Source organism: Acinonyx jubatus, chromosome A2 (assembly GCF_027475565.1).
Source record: "Acinonyx jubatus isolate Ajub_Pintada_27869175 chromosome A2, VMU_Ajub_asm_v1.0, whole genome shotgun sequence".
NCBI classification, from domain to species: Eukaryota; Metazoa; Chordata; class Mammalia; order Carnivora; family Felidae; genus Acinonyx; species Acinonyx jubatus.
Genome location: NC_069383.1, coordinates 49,843,732 through 49,865,192, shown reverse-complemented (window position 1 = coordinate 49,865,192; position 21,461 = coordinate 49,843,732). Strand labels below are relative to the sequence as shown.

Sequence of the window (21,461 nt, the reverse complement as noted above, 5' to 3'; positions counted from 1 at the left end):
ACAAGCCTGCAGCCAGGTCCTTCCCAGGCCTCTACTTCTCAGAAGTGCACCAATCCCTGTCTCTCTCCTCTGCTTCCAGTTTCCCTCCCACAAAAACTAAATTTTTACTTGTCTTATGGTATATTCCTCACAACCCTTATCTCTACTTGTTTAATCCACTATTGCTTTACCTGTGTTATTTTACCTTTGTTATTTACTATTTACCTTTGTTATTACTTTACCCATATTTACCTTTGTTAAATATGACAGCTAATGAGCCAAAGTAGTAAATATAAGAGATAAGCCATTCATCTTTGTATTGGGATAAAACTCGAATTATCTTCTAAGGAAAATTTAGCCTGCCTGTGGTCTACATCCTTTAGCCCACTTTCATGCACAGGTGTGTTGGTCTTCTAGGCACATATCATTGACACTCCTCATCTTCTTAAGAGAATATCAATCCTACCTCTAATTCTGCTGGCTAAAAAGATGTGACTATAAGTAACACAGAATAACAACACTCCAGGTAGTAGTCAAAGAATGTATTTTGGGGCACCTGGCCGGCTCGGTTGGTGGAGCATGTGACTCTTGATCTCAGGGTTGTGAGTTCAAGCTCCACCCTGGGTACAGAGATTACTTAAAAATAAAATTAGGGGCGCCTGGGTGGCTCAGTCGGTTGAGCGTCCGACTTCGGCTCAGGTCACGATCTCGCGGTCCATGAGTTCGAGCCCCGCGTCGGGCTCTGGGCTGATGGCTCAGAGCCTGGAGCCTACTTCCGATTCTGTGTCTCCCTCTCTTTCTGCCCCTCCCCCGTTCATGCTCTGTCTCTCTCTGTCTCAAAAATAAATAAATGTTAAAAAAAAATTATTAAAAAAAAAAGAAAAGAATATATCCTAAGTCCCTTGTGGTCCAGTAGCATTCTAAGAGCATGAGACTCTTGATCCCAGGGTTATAGGTTCAAACCCCAAACTGGGTGTGCAGATTACCTAAATAAATAAAATCTTCAAAAAATATATTATATTGAACACACCTAAAGAATGTACAGCTTGGCTATTCTTCTAATTCAGGGGCCAAAAATTAAATCTCTCTAGTCACCAAAAAAGTATGTGAAAAAGACTAGAACTGGGAGGTAACAGTGTAGTACGGAATGCAAATTGGAAAGGTATGGTGCATCTGAGGGGAATAACAAACACAATTGAAGTCCAGTGTTGCCAGCTTATCCAATTTTTTCAGAAAAGGCAAAAATCTGAATTCTTCTAGGTTAGTGTAAATTTTCAAAAAAAACTAAATACCAATTAGGTCAAACAAAATACATGCAGAGGCCCAATGTGGAACTTAAGACCTCTATTCTCCATACTCTATATGCTTTCTTAATTTTAAACTAATTTACAGGGAGTTGTGTATCTAAATCAGGAATGACAAACATTTTAAGTAAAGGATCGGACAAGAAATATTCTCGGCTTTGAGGGGCATTTAGTCTTTGCCACAACTACTTATTGCCGCTGTTGTAGCATAAAAACAGTCAGAGGCAATATATACACAAATGGGTGTGGCTGTGTTCCAATAAAATATTATTTATGAAAATAGCAGCACGCCAGACTTGCCCCTCGAACTGCAGGTGGCCAACCCCTGACCTAGACAGTTATTTTGGCTCCACGTAAAATGACTTGTCCTAAACCATGTTTCGGTATAATGCTATCTATGTACCTGTGTTGATGGATCTCTTAAGGAAGAATTCCAGAGTGTGACTGAATGCATTATTGAAGGTTTTATCACATCACATGGCATTTTTTTAAGCCTCTTTGAAATTTCATAGGTTCTAGTACTGGCTAGACCTCTACTACTCATAGGTACCTTATTTATATCAAAGATGGTATAAATCATGTACTTAATCAGTCTTCCCTCTTTGCGCTGGTTAGTAGAAAGCTAAAGGCCAAGTAAGTGGGTGGCGTCTAGGAAAAGTCTCGAGTACACACAGTATCCATTTGAGACACAAACGCTAATCCTAATTTTCCTGTAGTTTTCCTACCTACCCTTCTTCTCCCCATCCCTGATTTCCAAACTTGCTTTTTTTTAACCTTTGTGTAGTATATTTATCTTTGTTAACCGCCTCAATATTTTTGGTAAAACAATACAAATAGAAAAAAATAATAAAAATGAAAGGCAGGTTTATTAATGACAAATTAAATTCAAATAACCTAAAAATTAAATTTTTGTTTAGCTGTTTATACAATTCTACCTTTTTATATGTATGCCAAGAAGTAGGTGATTGTTTCATCTACTTAATTCCTTTATTTTGTAATATTTTATGTTTTTCATACTTGTAAGACTTTAGATTTTAATATCTTCTTCATTTATTTAATCTTTTCTATACATATACTTTTTTTTCAATGCATATTTGGTTTTGAGAGAACGAGCAGGGGAGGGGCAGAGAGAGAGACACACAGAATCTGAAGCAGGCTCCAGGCTCTGAGCTGTCAGCACAGAGCCCGACATGGGGCTCAAACTCACAAACCTTGAGATGATGACCTGAGCCAAAGTCGGACGCTTAACTGACTGAGCCACCCAGGCACCAGTGTAAAATACACTCTTAAAAAGAGATAAAGTGTAGGACAGCCAGGGGCGCCTGGGTGGCTCAATCGGTTAAGTGTCCAACTTTGGCTCAGGTCATGATCTCACGGTTTGTGAGGTCGAGCCCCGCATTGGGCTCTCTGTTGTTAGCGCAGAGCCTGCTTCAGATCCTCTGTCTGCCTCTCTGCCTCTCTGCCCCTCCCCACTGGTTCTCTCGCTCTCAAATAAATAAATAAATAAATAAATAAATAAATAATCAGGACAAGAATAGGACAGCCAAACAGCAAACAGGTTAAGAGCAAAAAACAAGGTGGGGCAGGGGAGGGATTGGTTAGATGGGTGATGGGCATTAAGGAGGGTACTTGTGATGAGCACTGAGTGTTGTATGTAAGTGATGAATCACTGAATTCTATTCCTGAAACCAATACTATACTATATGTTAACCAACTGGAATATAAGTAAAAACTTTGAAGAATTTTAAAAAATAGAAAGAAAAAAAAGCAAAAACCAAAAAAACTTCACTAAACAGGAAAATCAGCCCTAAAGAAAGTTTGGAGATTAAAAAAAAAAGAAAAAGGTAACCAATCTGGACAGCCTTCTTAACATTTCCTTTTGCCTCCAGCACTTCTGTCTATAATTCAAAATTTAGCAAGCTAAATAATAATTTTAACCTACCACTTTAATTACATCACTCTCCTCTAACCAGCTACCTACTGTTGACTATGTATCTAATAATACTGTCCACCCCAGCCCTTCATGCTCCTACCTCCCCACACATGCATTTACAATGTTGAAGGTTAGTAATACTTTCATAATATCTTACCTTATAATACGTATCTGGCTTTGCCTGCCCTCAATTGCTTCTCTCTTTCAGTATAAGTTCCTCAATTTTCCTTTGGAGAATGACACCTCTCCCAATCTCTATGTAGTTTGGGTGGGACTGACCTCACCCCTACCCCCCCCCCAGCTCCTTTTTTGGGCATATGACCCCATTCTGGCCAATTGTGGCACTAATCCCCCCCACCCCCCACCCCAGACCATAGTGATTATTTAGAATAACCATGACCCAAGCCAAGGACTTCTGCTACAACCAACTATTCAGAGATCTGTTTCCATTAGGGTTGCTAAGCTGACAGAAAATAACGGAGAAGCTGCCGGTGGCTGGTGACCATCTTAAAGGAAGCAGGATGTGAGTGAGAATGCTTATTACAGTTTGAACACTCACCTGGATGCAGGTGGGCACAAAGCAAGGCCCCAACTCTATCCTTCTCTCGTAGATAAACCAATAAACTCGCCCTTCCTACTTCTTGCGTTAACCAGTTTGAGCTCGGATGAGCTTCTGTCCCAGGCGTTAAGAGTTTGAATCAATACTCAAAGCTGTTTCACAGACCTGAAATGTCACTCCCTCCATGTTCCACAGATCAGAAGCCTTCTTACTCTCCCAGACCTGGCTGAAATGCCACCCCGACTATCATGACTGTTTTCACTCCAATCGTAATTATCACCTTCTTTCTTCCTCTATATGTCTTGCAGCAGTGATCACACCAATCTGCCTTGAATTAGACTTGATATTTACATCTCTCTTTCCTCTACTAATCTGTAAGATCCTCGGGGGCAATGACAGGTCTTATTAATCATCTTATTCCCCCCAGTCTAACAGAACAAACAGTAAAATCTGTCGAATTCAACTTCTCTTCCATCTAGCCCTCTGCCTTAAACAGACAACTTTGTTGCACTTTCTTCCTACTTATATTTTTCAAAAAATCAATTCTTTACCTCCTATAAGACACATTTTCTCTCAGCAAAGAAATCCTATTCTAAGCACATTAGAGGTTTATAGCATACATAGATCCCAGGACACAGATCCCAGGATACTAATAACCAAAACAAGTCCTTATTAATGAAAGAAATATATATGCATTTCTTTGTCCCCATGGTAAGAATTTTACTATTTTTTATATTAAAATATTATTTTTATTAACTTCAATTGGTGTTAAAGAAAGTGAGAGGCATGTCCAAAATAGTAAACCTTATAGCTGCTATTAAAAAGTGAGAGGCATGTCCAAAATAGTAAAGCTTATAGCTGCTATTAAAAAGTGAGAGGCTTTTAAAACCAGTTAAACAAAATGACGCAAAAATACATCTCTGGGATGAAATTACTATTCTGACAGAGTCTTCAAGATAACACTATCTGTTTCTGCTTTTTAGGCATGGAAAAGCACTAGATGGTATTCAAAGTACATTAACCTTTTCTCTAGTTATTCCAAATGAAAAGCTTTGAGGCTGTGCCATTGGTTCATAGCACCCAAACTTGGACACTGCTCTCAGGACTTTCACATGAAAAAATAAAATTAAATAGCTGATGATGACATTGGAACTTGAAAGTATATTTGACAAGATATATGGAATTAGAATTCCTAAAATTTCTCCATCATGGAAATGAATCTCATATTTAAATAAAACATGACTATGACTATACAGATGAAGATACAGAGAAAGATACAGGGCTCCTGAAAAAACAACCAAAAATCAGAAGTAAAGAGTCCTAGACCAATGTAATTCATTCTCTCTCTGATTCTAGATCAATGATTCTAGCTGAGGGGAAGAGTTTTTCTTCCCAAAACATGATAAATTATATACACACATATATAGGTATATACATATAAAATATGAATTACCAGGAAATAATGTATATGTGTGTGTGTGTGTGTATAGTGTAATATGAATTACTAGGAAAAAATAATGGCCATATATGCGGTTAATGCAGAATGTCAAAATACTATGAACATTTCTCAGTGCTTACTCTCAATTTCTGTACTTATGTTGTTGCAGACCAGTAACAAATAGATCAGAGACCCAGACCGGTCTGCAGACCACACATTAAGTAGCATTACTGAGATAATTCACATAGCTTCCTTGTGTCTCAGTTCCCTTATCTGGCAAGACTGCTCAGTTTGGTGACTGACAAATGGAGTGGGGGGTGGGGGAAGGGGGATGAATCCTTACAAAGGAGAAGAAATGAATTCAAAGAAACAAATCAACTTTCTTTTTGAAAGTCAAAAAGAGCAATCATTTTTCTAGCAATGATACCAGCACTGCTTAGATCTCACCACTATAACTATACATTGAAAAGCCTAGAAAATCATCAAAAAGCCATAAAATGAACAAAATAATCTACTTTGACTACATGTTCCCTGAAATAATTTGTTAAAGTGAAACCGACATGAAAGATCCATTTGATTATACACTTATATATGGAATACAATAAGTATTTATGATTAGAAATGAGAGGAGTGATATCATATGTAACAACACAAAGCAAGGATTCTTTTTTTAAAGGATGCTAAAGGCTACAGAATTCAAGAGAGCACTGAGCTGAAAAGTCACAGCAATAAAATTACTTTTTGCCATTTGCCCAATTTTTAAAATATGCGCTAAGCAACAATAACATTATAGGTGAGCTAGAGTATGTCCCTGTTCTAACTAGCACATTAATCTCATAACTCTTAGAGTAAAAGAGCTCAGTATTTTAAGAAATAACTTAGCCATGAGTTAAGAACACCTTAGGAATCTGTAGTTAGGTAAAGACTTCTTAAATATGACACCAAAAGCACAGGCGACAGAAGGAAAAATAGACAAAACAGACTTCATCAAAATTTAAAACTTTTGTGCTTCAAAGGACACCATCAAGAAAGTGAAACTGACAACCCACAGAACTGGAGAAAATATTCACAAGTCATATATCTAATAAAAGACTGGTAGCTAGAATATATAAAGAACTCTTAGAACTTAATAAAAAGACAGCCTCATTGAAAAATGAGAAAAGGCTTTCAGTAGGCATTGTCTGAAGAAGATATACAAATGGCCAATAAGTACGTGAAAAGATGAGCAACATCATTAGTCATCATAGAAATGCAAATCAAGACCATCATGAGACATCACCTAATACCTACTAGGATGACTAAAAGAAAGACAGACAATAACAAGTGTTGAAGAGGTTGTGGAGAGATGGAAACCTTCTCACACTGCTGGTGGGAACACAAAATGGCATAGCACTTTGGTATACAGTCTGACAATATCACAAAAAGTGAAACTTGGAGTTAACATATGACACAGCAATTCCACGCTAAGAGAAATGAAAACATATTCATTCACATAAAAACCTATACACATATGTTCACAGCAGCATTGTTAATGAAAGCTAAAAAGAAGAAACAACTCAAAAGTCTATCAACTGATGAATGGACAAACAAAATATGGTGTGTCCATACAACTGAAGCATTATCAGTCTATAAAACAGAATGAAGTATTGACATATGCTACCATATGGATGAATTTCGAAGACATTACGCTAAGTAAAAGAAGCCAGGCACAAAAGGCCACATATTTTGTGGTTCCATTTAAATAAAACGTCCCAATTAGGGAAAGCTATAAAGACAGAAAGTTAGATTTGCGATTGCTTAGGCTCATGGGGTATAGAAAGAGAGGGGGAGAAATGGGGAGTATCTGCTTAGAGAAACTGGCTTTCTTTTTTGCTAAAATAAAAATGTTCTAAAATTGATTGGTAGAGTGATGTTCCTTGCGCAACTCTGTGAATTTATTTAAAACCACTGAATGGTAGGGGTGCCTAGGTGGCTCAGTCGGTTGGGCATCCAAATTCAGCTCAGGTCATGATCTCACAGCTTGAGTTCGAGCCCCGCGTCCGACTCTGTGCTGACAGCTCAGAGCCTGGAGCCTGCTTTGGATTCTATGTCTCCCTCTCTCTCTGCCCTTCCCCCGCTCACACTCTATCTCTCTCCCCCTCAAAAATAAATAAACATTAAAAAAAGTTTTTTTGTAAACTAATGAATTGTATACTTTAATGGGTAAATTCTATGGTTATGTTAGTTATACCCCAATAAGATTAATACTTTTTAATTTAAATTCAAGTTAGTTACCATACAGCGTAGTCTTGGCTTCAGGAGTAGAGCCCAGTGATTCATCTCTTACATATGACACCCAGTGCTCATCCCAAAAAGAGCTCTCCTTAATACCTGTCACCCATTTAACCCCCACCCTAACCCCTCCAGCAACCCTCGATTCGTTCACTGTATTAATTCTTTAAAAAAGAACACTTTAAGAACCCTAGACTACCCCCAAACTGTTGATGGACTCTATAACAGTCATCCCTTTTAACCTCATAACTGTATACATTCTCAAAAGCCATAATTTTAGGAGGCTTAATAAAAGAATTGCTTCAATCTTACCCCCAATTCTATACTGCAAGGCACTACTCATATGTAAGAAAAAAGCTCCTCAAAAAAATAATTTACTCAAGTTGATTCTGACACCTTCCTTGCAGAGACCTTTTCTTTAATAGTATCTATATTGTTTTTAAATCTACAGCACGTGTATCCCATTTTCCCTGAAGTCTGGAGCAAGGGCCCTGATGACTATTCTGTTTTGAAAAAATATTTTGGTAAGCAGATACCAAAGAGTGCATCCCATGTTTAATCTTTGTAAAAATTTAAGAAACCGTTTTTGCCTTAATCTCCTCTATTAACAGACCATTTATTTGCTCTTAATGACGTTCCAGCCCTGCATCTGAGTTGTGTGTACTCCTTCTGTTTGGACCTGTTATTGTCTTTAACATTATCCCATTTGACTCTAAAATGAGAATGAGACACGGATTGGTCCCCCCTTGTTCCCTATTAACATCAGGCCACTTTTTCCCTCGCTTTTTTTCCACGTGTCGTTTCATGAATCTTCAAACATAGCTCAAATTCACTCAAATCGTTTCAAAAGTTTGCAAGCTTTCTAGTCACTGACTATTGAGTTCACATATAAAATGAGTGACTCCTCCCATGGGCTCCTGATGCTTATCCACACAATTCTCCCAGGCACAAAATTTCTTTATTCTCACATTCTCATTGTTTCCTCAATAGAGAAAAGTTAAGGCACAGAGAGGCAGAATGGTTCTGAACAAAGGCATGATCCGTTTATTACGGAAAACTTAACTAGTAACACTTTCCAACTCAGCGTACTCCATTTAAAAAGTGATCACCTATTGTGAATCTCTAAAACTTCCGACTGCAAATCCTCCAAGATCCAGCTTAGCCCGTGAAACATAGGAGTTAAACAGTACAAAACCTGGACACCACCTCAGGCACACTGCTGTGTCAAACACAGAAAGAAACCTTGATCTAAGGCAACCCTTAGGTAAATAGTCTGGACAGCAATAATACCTTGCATGTAATATGTCTTTACGGTGGGCCAGGCAGTATTCTAAGCTCAGTCTACACTTATCCCATTTCATCCTCACAGTGGCCATAGGATATGGGTGGTGTTACTATTCCCAGTTTCTTTTTTCTTTTTTTTTTAAATAGACCCAGAAAGGCTTTTCAGCAATTTTTTTTTTTAATGTTTGTTTACTGTTGACAGACAGAGCACAAGCCAGGGAGGGGCAGAAAGGGAGGGAGACACGATATTCGAAGCAGGCTCAGGCTCTGAGCTGTCAGCACAGAGCCTGGCGTGACAATCCCCAGTTTCTCAGATGAAGAAACTCAAATCGGTTGAACAATTTTGCTGGAGGTCACAAAGTTAAGTAATGAAGAGCCAGTATTTTAACCCAGACAGTATGAGCACAGAAGCTGTTCTCAACTACTATGCTTCGTTTTAGGATGACTGGGTATGTCTCATCCCTTATCTGCCCCCAAAAGAACGAAACTAGGATGAGAAGGGCAAGCTAAAGCTCACTGAAGTTCAAGTCCCATGGATGTAGCTAAGTACCAGGCAGTCTGGATGTTCACTGGTACTTCAAACTCACCTGTTCAAACCCAAACTCATCAACATTTGTAACTTCCTCCCAATCTGTTCTTCTCCCAATGTTCATATCTCAGCCAATTCTTCTAGTCATCCTATTTAGAATTTTGTAACTATCTTTGGCTTCTTTCTGTTTAAAATTCTACACATATCCACTTACCAAGTTCTCTCCATTCTCTCTCAAGTGTATCTTTACCTTCCCAGTTTCACTATCCTGATCTAGTCTCTTCATTTCACATTGGACCTAACGGAAAGATCTTTTTTACCACACAGACCACAGGTTTTCATCCCCTGCAACCCATCTATATCCTCCAACTAGCTGAACATTTCTAAAATACTTTTCATCATACGGGTGCCTAGGTGGCTCAGTTGGTTAAGCATCTGACTCTTGATTTTGGCTCAGGTCATGATCTCAGGGTCAACAGATCAAGCCCAGGGTCGTGAGATACCTTTCTCTCTCTCTCTCTCTCTCTCTCTCTCTGTTGGCACCTGGGTGGCTCAGTTGGTTAAGCGTCTGACTTTGGCTCAGCTCATGATCTCACAGTTAGTGAGTTCAACACCTGCATCAGGCCCCATGCTGACAGCTCAAAGCCTGGAGCCTGTTTCAGATTCTGTCTGTCTCTCTCTCTCTCTCTCTCTCTCTCTCTCTCTGCCCCTCCCTGGTTTTCTCTCTCTCTCAAAACTAAATAAGCAATAAAAAAAATGAAAAAAAAAAAAAAAAGATTCTCTCTCTCTCCTTTCTGCCCCTCCCTGCCCTCTCCCGTACTCACTCTCTCTCAAAAACAAACGAAAAACCTTTTCATCATTAATATTCTCTTGCTCAACAAGTCTAAAATGGATACGCATTTTGCTTACTCATTCAACTCCTTATGACACCATATATAATCCTCAATAATTAAGTTCTCCCTGGCCTAAAATAACGGACATCTTTGTAAAGAAGTAGAAAGAAATTCACAAAGGTAGTGCCTTAGCCAGAGGAACTCGGTCAGCAGACAAATTAGAACCTAAAGAGAGAAGAGAGCCAATGCTTATAATGTGCCACTCTTGTCCAGCCTCATCTCCCAGACCTCTTCTAACTTTCTAAGCCCTGCGGGTCTTTGCACAGTGCCTCGAACTACACTGCTTTCCCGCCCCGCTTCCTATTGTCATCACTTCCTCAGCTTATCCGAAAAACATTCTCTCCCCGACTCTTGACTAGTTAAAACTCTACCTATCCTTGTTAAGTTCTGGTTCAAACTCCGATTTCGTTCCATCAAACACGATTCATCGAGACCAGCTTGCAACAGCGTCTTCCTTTTCTTAGCTCCTAGCGTTAGTGTCAATGTCACACATTTCTGTGTTGGAACAGAGCTGATAAAGTTGCGTCCAGATATTAGATTTATATGTACTGTACCCACGATAAGATTACAATTCTTGTAGGGAAAGGGATAATGCTTCTCCGCTGCTTACAGCATCTAGGTTCTTCTAGAAAGCTAACACCTACTCTAAGTAACTATATCTGAGGTCTGACTGATACTTTCTGGACTACCTTTGACCTGCAGTCAGGGAGCATACTTCTTCCCCAAGGAATGATTCCAGTAGATCAACTGCGAAGATGTTTTAGGACAAAGCAGCCTCTTGATGTTATTAGAAAAGGAACACAGACAGCACCCACCTTTCCTCCTAAAAGTCCCCCATGAAATTATTTTTGTTTGTTTTTAAAGAATAGAACCTCGGGGCACCTGGGTGGCTCGGTTAGTTTAGTGGCCAACTCTTGATTTCAGCTCAGGTTATGATCTCACAGTTCGTGGGCTGGAGACCGGCATCAGGCTCTAGGCTGGCAGCGCAGAGCCTCAGGGGGTCCTCTCTCTCCCTCTCTCTCTGCCCCTCCCCTGCTTGTGTGCGTGCTCACTCTCTCTCAAAATAAATTTTTAAAATCGTAAAAGTTAAAAAACGTTTAAAAAAGAATAAAACCTTAATAACACCGGTAGTCAAGAAACAGTATCTTCGGTGGATCAAAAATGTTGAGTAATTCCTAGCAACTGAGAGGCAGATGAGACAAGAGTAAGGGAGTCGCGGTAGAGGAACCAGAGTCCAGGAGGATGCTAAGGACAGTAAGTGCTAGCTCTGCAAAAGAGCCACAGAAATGCTACAAGCTGCGTTACGGGATGGTGAAGAGGGCCACTCGTTAAAGAACTGTAATCAAAGCAGGTAGAACCACCAGGTCTGTCCTCAAAAGCAGCCAGCAATTAAGGCATTTGCATCCAGACTCTGAACTCCACCCTCTAAACAAAGCACACCAGCTCCGGAGGAAAGTTCCTGGGAAGGGTGCTGGAGCTGAGTGAGCAGAGCCTCAGACAGTTCCAGACTGCCCACACCCCAACACTACAAAAGAACGGAAGGGTTAAAAGCCCGCCACTAGGAATTAAAGACAAGCATTCCACTTCCCCCTGAGAACGTCCTCCTTATTTTGACAACTGTGGGAATCCGGGTCTGCTTGTCCGCTCCTAAGAGCCTTGCAGCAAGCTGCCTAGAGTCAAGCCTTGCCCACCTTACTTACAACCTCCCATTCAAAAGAGGGGTGCCTGGGTGGCTCAGTCGGTTAAGCGAACGACTTTGGCTCAGGTTATGATCTCTCAGTTTGTGGGCTCAAACCCCACACCAGGCTCTGTGCTAATAGCTCAGCGCCTGGAGCCTGTTTTGGATTCTGTGTTTCCCTCTCTCTCTTCTCCTCCCTGGCGCTCTCTCTCTCTCTCTCTCTCTCAAAAATAAATAAACATTAAAAAAAAGAAAAGAAAATGGGGCGCCTGGGTGGCTCAGTCGGTTGAGCGTCCGACTTCAGCTCAGGTCACAATCTCGCGGTCCGTGAGTTCGAGCCCCGCGTTGGGCTCTGGGCTGATGGCTCAGAGCCTGGAGCCTGTTTCCGGTTCTGTGTCTCCCTCTCTCTCTGCCCCTCCCCCGTTCATGCTCTGTCTCTCTCTGTCCCAAAAATAAATAAACGTTAAAAAAAAAAAGAAAGAAAGAAAAGAAGAGAAGAGAAGAGAAGAGAAGAGAAGAGAAGAGAAAAGAAAAGAAAAGAAAAGAAAAGAAAAGAAAAGAAAAGAAAAGCCTTGCAGGATAATAGACATGCAAAAGCAAAGAAGCCCCACACAAGCTACCTACACTATCTGACTGGGTCCTTCACTCATAAACATGAATCAATAACCAAGGATCTCAGACATTTGAGAAAAAGCATTAGCAGAAAGGAAAAGGACCAACATTTAAAACCTAACTCGTAGACAAAGAGCAGTCAACTCACAGAATCAAATATAGATGCTATGGATTTTAACAATGCAAAAATAATTTCATTATGAAAATTAGAATTGAAGAGCGAGAAGGGAGATGGCAGAAAGGCTAGGTGCTCAAGTTTCCTCATATTTTATAACAAAGAGTCAATAGGCACTGTCTGAGGTTGGCACTTTACAAAGTAAGAACATCATTAAGTCAAAAGCAAACACAACAAGAAGTAGGAGAAGAGGTCTGAAGAATCACCCATCATAAAGGGAGTCAAGAGATACTGTTTAAGGTTGATCAAGTGAGTATACTTCTATATTATACTACAGAAGTAGAGTATCCGGAGTTATTAAGGTAACCACAGAAGAAACTGTAACAAGTAGCTAGCTACCTCTAGAGAACAGACAGGTCAGGGAGGGGTGAATAAGAAGGCTTTTACTCTTATTGAATATCCTTCTGTTCTTTTTCAATCATATGCATGTCTCTCGTGATTAGAAAACTAGTCTCATTCTGTTTTTTTTTTCCAAATATTTACTTATTTTTTAAGAGAAAGAGAGAGAGAGCATATAAGCAGGGAAGGGGCAGAGAAAGAGAGGGAGACACAAAGCAGGTTCCAGGCTCTGAGCTGTCAGCACAGAGCCCGATGCAGGGCTCGAACTCACAAGCTATGAGATCATGACCTGAGCCAAAGTTGGACGCTTAACCGACTGAACTACCCAGGTGCTCCAAACTAGTCTAATTCTTTAAGCAGCATGGCATAGAAGGCCCAAAGAAGTTGAAGTTTGCTACTTATGAGTTAGTTGGATGTTCTGGTCAGAGACCTAAACCTTACTAGTCTCAGTTTCTACAATAGGGACAATGTCTCCCTCATAGTGTCATTCTGAGCCAATTAAAGGAAGTAATGTACATGAAAGAATCTAGTTCAGAGCCAGACTAATTTCTCAATAAATACTAACTCATTCCTTCCTTGAAGATGCTACCCCAGCTACCAGCACAGCCACCTTTAAGGTATTGTTTCAGAGGAAGGCAGCTCCCTTTGGAATCCTGTGAAGGCAAGCTTGGCTTCCTCTAAAATCCAATTGATCAGTCCACTGACTTTTTTTGCTGTTTAAGATTTTGTTTTTAACTAATCTCTTCGTCCATTGTGGGGCTCGAACTTACAACCCTAAGATCAAGAGTCACATGCTCTATCCACTCAGTCAGCCAGGCACCCTGTCAGTCCACTGTCTTAAAGAATTTTTGCTTCTCAATTTCAAAACTCTAAATACACCGTTTAGTTCAGGTTACAAACAGGAGACACAACTGAAAGCAGGAAGCCCCATACTGCAACTTCTCCAAATTCAAAGACTGCAGGCCAAATCCACATACACATGGCAAGAAAGAAAAGCCTGTTATGCAACTAAGTCTTAAGAGATACGGTGCTCTGCAGCAGCCAAAAACATCTTTACCACTGGCCTGGTGCTGACACCTAAGGATCTGTGAGTGGGGCTCAAACTTCGTTAAGGCATTGTCCCTAGGAACACGCAGTTACTGATGAAAACCTGATTTTCGGACTTCTGCTCCAAACGTTCTTTTCAGCATCTTTTCCCACTTTCTCTCCAGCAAACTTCAGGAACCATACAAAACTCACTTGAATAAAAGGCCCTCCCCTCCACAATCCACTCCACAACCTCTCAGAATATAGGCATAAAGTTTATGCTTTGGTTTATTCAATATGATGTCAAGATATATGACTGACTTAGTCAACAAATTAGAGAGGAAAAACAATGAAACCAGCTTTTTGCTTAGGTACTGACCAAATCAATTGAACAGCGTAACACACATTAGTTAACTGTTTTTGGAATCTGCCTTACTAGAAACTTAGCTTGCTAATTACCACCTTATTTTAGGTGACTGTCTTCTCCTTCCATCTAGATTACATATATCTTGAAACAGAAACTCTGTCTTATTTATCTTTGAATTTCCCATTGCCCTGTCCAGGTATCTTGCACCCTTCTTCATATACTGTGTAAATACCTGCTAATTTGCTGTATTAAAGGTGTGTTACTTTTGATTATGTTGAGTGTTCCTACCTTCCCAATCTTTCTGATCTAGTCCACTTCGTTATAGTCTTATTGGCCCATTTTATTTTGATGTATTTTCCCATTCCCTGGCATAAAACTTAGAAAGATGATTGTGTTTTTATTTACTTAGATATACCTTTGTATCATGAAAATATTTCACATCTGTGCACTTTATATTTGCAATCACACAATATATATATCCTGAGTCTTAAATGTTTTTCTGCTTTTTATCGTTTCCCCAAACTATAATCCCTCACTTCCACCAAAGTACTTGAAACTATGCTACATACATTACAGAAGAACTAAAGTCATCACCTTTCTTATTTTCCCATAACACACACAAGCTAGCAACTGGCATACTAAAATAACAAAAAAGTAAAAAACAAACAAAAAAACTCAAGTGCAACGGTAATGTACATTATATACACAAAGATATATGCAAATTGCAAAACTAGTCTAAATCCTCAGAATAAAATGTAAAATCATGAATTTAAGTATCAAAAATCACATGATCCTGGGGCATCTGGGTGGCTCAGTCAGTTAAGCATCCGACTCTTGGTTTCGGCTCAGGTCATGATCTCACAGTTTCATGCGTTCGAGCCCTGCCTCAGGCTCTGCACAGACACTTCAGAGCCTGCTTGGGATTCTCTCACCTCTCTCTCTCTCTCTCGCTCTCTCTCTCTCTCTCTCTTCCCTTCCCCTGCTAGCACTCTGCCTCTCTCAAACTAAATAAAGAAACTTTAAATTTTTTTTTTTAAAAATCACATGATACTATGGTACAAAAACTCTTCCTCTTAATGGTAAGGTATTGAAAGAAACATTCTGAGGGGTGGCTGGTTGGCTCCGTCAGTAGAGCATATATGACTTTGGATCTCGGGGGTGTGAGTTTGAGCCCCATGTTGGGTGTAGAGATTACTCCAAAATAAAATGTTTTTAAAAAGGTGGGGAAAGAACCTTTTTTCCCTGGTTTTAAACATTGTTTCATATTCTACTGGAACCCAGAGAGAAGTAAAGCATCTACTGCTTGCTTTTACAAGAACAGATTAGTGCTAAACCTAATTTTACACAAAACGATATCTCCCTCAAAAGTTTGGTGCGCAATGTATATAAATTCACACATTAAATTTAGTGTGTGTGCACACCGATGGATTTATATCTAAGCTTGTTTTAGATGCATTGTGAGAGCTCATTATTTCCAGGCATCCCAGAGATAATCTTTTTTAAAAGCAATCTTTTGGAATAAGTGATTTATATGTTTTATAAATCCCAATTTTCATACATTAGATTTTCTTAAAGAAAAGTATACCAAAAAAGAAAAAAAAATCATTCTTTACTCTTATGAATTATGATCAAGACAGGCTTAGCCTTTTTTCTTAATCCCCAAGCTTTAAAAAACAGTTCCATTCCTAAACCAAGATTTTTTTTTCATATAAACCTATGTCCTTGCAATGCAAGGATCTCCACGGTTTTCAGTAACCTATGTTGCTTGGGAATTTTTCGTTAGGAAGATACCAGGACAATAGATGACTGTTTTATACCTTTAGCTTCATTTTAGCCTTCCTATATTCACACCCTAGAGGTTCCAGAATCTTATCCACAAAGTGATTATGGTCTAGGACTGAATCAGATTTGTAACAAATGTCCACTGGGATTCTTCGACCTATCATCGATGGGCACAGCCGATATATGTCTTCTAGCTCATCGAATCCTTTCACCTCACCTCAGGGACTTTCCACAATGCTACATGGTTAGAAGCCTTCTTTCACAGATGACGAAAATGAATGAAAAATGATTTGAGAATAGAAAAATGGAAACCCAAGTCATTGCACAGTGTCTAAAGGCTACCCTGCATCTCCTACCTTAGTGCCCAAGAAAGCATCCTAACGCGTACAATGAGGAATCTTCTTCTTTAAGGTTTTGAGTTTCATTTTCTCCAATTTTATCTGATTATTGACATGCCCCATTTATATTAACACTTTTGTATATCCAGCCACACGATAGCATAAAACTTCTAACAGCGATCTAGCTTAGAAACCATTATGATTGTTTTAGTTTTCCAGGAAAAAAAAAGGCACAAAGTTAATAAAATGAAATTTCTAGTAAGTATGCTTTTTTTTTTATAAATATTACCACATCAAAATGAAACTAACAGCAGTCATGCAATCGTGTATAAATAAAATACAGACTCTTACTGTTTTTCTTAAAAGGTAATTGAGCATGTCACTTTCTCCTTGTTTGCTATTGTCTTAAAATGTATTTCCTCTCAAAAAATAAAAATAAAAGTGCTTCCAAAGCGAGAGAAGAAAAAATTACAACCTACAATATTTTTATGCTACAAGCTATACAAAACTCTGTCGCCATCTATGTTACAATTCTAGTCATCAATAAGATACTTTTTTTCGATGCACCACTCAAAAATCAATTATATCAACTCTTTTGTATAGAGAAGCAGCACACCTTTCAGGCAACTAGTATTAATGAGTAGACATGACTATAGAATCTCCATCTGTTTCTCTGACAAAGCTGTGGCTACTCTAGTCTCTCATTGAAATTCCATTAATCTGATGTACCAAGGTCCAATGCGAAAATCAAAACTCCATCTAACCCTTTATCAGCTCACAATAACCTACAAGTGAACTCTGCCTGTTAGCATGCAGCAAGTTATGATTTTGCTATCAATCAGGCAGTTGGCCAATAAAAAAAAAAAAAAAAAGAAAGAAAGGAAAAAAAAAACAGGCAGGCTGGAAACAGTGTGTCTGGCAGGGTTTGAAGACTTTGTTTTTGTTTTCTGTTTTCATCCCCTTTCAATTTCTATAGGGTGTCTGGACCTTGTGAGATTATGCATTATTCTCCTTGGCTGTGATTTAATTGCTACCAGCAATCAAGTCGAAGCATCACTGAAGTGTGCTTGAATTTCATTAGAAGATATAACTTATGCTACTTTCCTACAGTACCTAATAAACCATAAAGAAACCAAAACACATATGGCTTGAGGGAATAACTGGAAAATTAGGTAGCCATTTGGGAACTGAGTGAACTTTTGAACCAGAGTAACAGAGAAAAAGAAATATGAAAGGAAAAGACAGACTTAGAATGCACACAAAGATGTGCAGGTTTGACCTTTACAGTACCTTGAAAATTACATTAGCATTATGAAAAATACATATCATGTTTAGAGTTTATAATCCATCAAACTTCAGATACTTTGTTAGTGCCTACCATAAGGTAAAAGTCAAAAGGACAAAACAACAATCTGATTTGACAAAAGGCCTTTTGGTGACCTGTGCTAATTTAGTTATACTTATTGTTAAATGCATTATCTTTTTATAATTAATATATCATTAGACCGAGGTCCCATAATGAAGAAAAATTTATTCGGCAAGGAAAAGAGAACACACATACCAAATCTATGTTGAAGGCAGAGAAACTGACATGACTAGATGATATTTCAGAGTAGAAATTACAAGTCCAAGTGGTAGTTTTTAAATTACAATATTCTTAGAAGAAAATATAAAACTACCATATATGGTATTTTTATATACCAAAAATGAATAATACTAAAAGTTAATATTCAATCTGCTTAAGAACTGCTTATATCAACACTAATGAAAACGCACCAATATTTGACAAAAAGTTAATGATATACATAATAATGTTATTAAATAATATTCAAATTTTGATAACTTAATCTTTTAACAGTAAGTCTTTTTCATGTTCTTAATGTATTTCCCATATATTTGGTTATGAAAAGAAACATATGATAAATTATTTACTCATAATAAATAAAATATAATAATTATGTAAATGCATTATAGTTTCATAACAATTCTCTTTTCTAACAAAACACTGGCTCTCATAGATATTCAATTGTTGGATTTCTTAGGTTACAATTTTTTTAAGAAGCACATAATGCTCCCTTGTACTTCAAAATATTTATGCTATTTTTTAAAACTCTGAGCATACATATTCTATGAACATTTTGTGTATATATATTCTCTCGAGTAGAAATACTCTGTCTCTGTATACATATACACAAACACACTCATTTCTATCTACCAACACTTAACAGAAGCAAAACAAATCATTGTCACATGTCTGAAAAACAGTTCAATTCAAATAATAATTCATTGTTTTGCCTGAAAATATTATTTCATCAATTATAAAACATTTTCCAGTAGAAATGCTTTTGAAGATCAGGTTAGGAAGGGTAATGCTCTGTTTCAGATAATAAGTGTGACTCAAGAGAAACATGCATCTTTTTCAAAAACAGGGACTATAAGAGAAAAAAATACCTTCCTTTAAAGATAGAAATTAAATTTTTGCCACAATGTAAAATTCAACATAAAATGGATACGATTGTTATTGCTACACATTGTGCAAAGTTCTGAATATGAAAAAAAAAGATTGTGTTGTTCTGAATCAGTGGTTAGAATGTTTATCACTTATGCATGTACTTGACTCATCCCTGTTCTGCAATAGACATAATTTTATACCTCGTGAAAGCAATTTATGTTTCCAAAGGGAATAATCTGGATAACATAAAATGTGGAGTGCTCTGTTGCAGGAAGCATATTTTCATTCAGCAATTGTATTTAGAGATGGAACTGCACAGTTTGATCATCATCCAGTGGCAGAAGGCGTTATTCATTTCTGTGTCTATGTGAAACTTTGAGTGCCATGAATTAATACGCATGGCTAATTTATTGGTACCCATTCTTAATTTATAACTATATATCACCCTTATAAGATCTCTACAATACAGACGTACTCGATTGGCTGTAACAGAGAAAGCACATGCTATGCTAAAAGGAAGTTTCATAACTTTGGTGAGTTTTAACAAAATTACTAAGAGATGAACAATCAACTTTATTACTAATTCAATTAATGCCAAACATCATAATAGTGCCCCATAACGTGGGAGATTTTAGGTGACAATCAGAAAAATGAAAATGTGCATGAAGAGAAGCATTTGGTGAAAACCTGTCTTAATGTGAGAAAGCAATGTAGGAATAATTAATTTAATATTTTATGAACTCGTTTTATATGAAGTTTTCAAAAAAAAAGACCAAAAACCTTTTTCATTATTTATAAAATAAATAATGCAAGAAGCCATTAAGCAGCACAATGAAATTAAGCAAGAATCTGATAATATTCAATTAACCAACAAACTCACTAATAATATTCATACAATGATGTAAACACTCTCTTAAAAATTCTAGTGAAGAAAATTTCTTAGGAAAAGAAGGAACTACATACTTAGGAAAACCACTAGAGAGAGCTCTTCTGTTCCTTAAAAGGTTCCGGTAAAGGTAAGTTAACTGAAAAGCCTCTGCATTTCTGTGCTTTCTGACAAGACCACCACCTCGGCGCATTGCATTGTCTTGTGGTGGAAGGTCAAGAGGTACATTCGATGGAAAAGTATCACATACCTTCAGAATGGGCTTCGTCATCTTTATCATATCTTTCCGAGGCTAACGAAATAGTGTCTGGGGGTCCAGCAAAAGGGTCATCATACTCTTCCCCATCTTCTGCATCACCTATAGAAGAATCAGAGAAAAGTCTTTTACAAATTAGCCACCTTAAGAAATGTTACTGTGTCAAAAGAGGTAAATTTTTCTATTAAACCTAGTCACGGTCATGAAAAAACAAAGTAAAAAAACAGGTCCTATTTTAACGTATATCGCTGTAATTTAGATCAAGTACGAGTTTTTGAAAGTCAGCATACAACTGCTTATATCTGGGACAAAAGGATACCAGTTCCAAAATGATGGTGGTCTCTACAAAGATGTATACAAAAAAGTAGAAGCAGGGTAAAACAGAGTGTGTATCCAAAACAAACAAAAGAAAAAACAACCAAAATAATAACAAACAAACAACAACAACAAAAGGGAAAGCACAACAGAAAGAATAATTCAAATTAATTTTATTTACCTACTCAATAATTTGAAAAATCATGATGAGAAATTGATAATTCAAAGCCAGATGAACATTTTATCTTTTCATGAAAAATCACAGGGTTACATTAGAGTAGATTAAAAATGCTCAGTTCCATTTTCAAGAGCAGGAATCCTTTATGGGAAAAACTACTTTAAAACTCATATCGCCCTTGTAAGTTCACACAGTGATTTACAATTTGACACCTTCAATTCTCATTCAGTGATAGATTACCATTTTTTTTTTAATGTTCTAGCCATTTTCTATGTGATTTCCAAACCCTAGGTGGATTGGTTGGCTTGAAGTCATTGAATCCCCACAATAAAATCTTGTGGTTTGGGTTTTTTCCACATACTCATTTAGAATTTTTTTTAAAGAGTGTATCAGATCTTTGCTAGCCTGGTTACATAGTTACATATAAGCACTCATTTTTCACCCATATTCAACCACATCCAAAGAAAAGTCAACAAAGTTAAAAAAAACAAAAAAAAAGTAGACTTACTACCTATCAATTATCTGTTAACAATTCAAGAGAAAACCAGCCACCTCAAGGATTACCCAAAAAGCATGATGAAAATTTCCATGGGAATCCTAGAGGACCTACATACAGTATTCCTCTTAGAACATAGTCGCTAAACAGATCCAGATTAAAGCTACGAGTCTCCCCCCAAAAATATCTGTATCCTCTGACACCCACTTAATGGGTAGCACCCTATTTTTCACCATATCTTTGGTAGAGGAACTAGCAGCCCTTTTCAAAAGACTGTCAAAGTAATTTTTAAAAAATCAATGTTCCTATTTCTTTATAATTTTGGCATTTCGCCGGCATTCATCATCCTTATCCTGAAAAAGCTCTCTCCC

General features: G+C 37.8%; 1 protein-coding gene across 2 annotated transcripts in view; it reads right to left on the bottom strand.

Annotated features, from left to right (window-relative positions):
• The window catches only part of SKAP2 (src kinase associated phosphoprotein 2), a 178,218-nt gene that overhangs the window by 138,945 nt on the left and 17,812 nt on the right, over positions 1–21,461 (bottom strand). For both annotated transcript variants that reach the window (XM_027075151.2, XM_027075152.2), the window contains exon 4: positions 20,096–20,203. In XM_027075151.2, the coding sequence (XP_026930952.1) occupies positions 20,096–20,203 (108 nt within the window). The remainder of the gene's footprint in view (positions 1–20,095; positions 20,204–21,461) is intronic.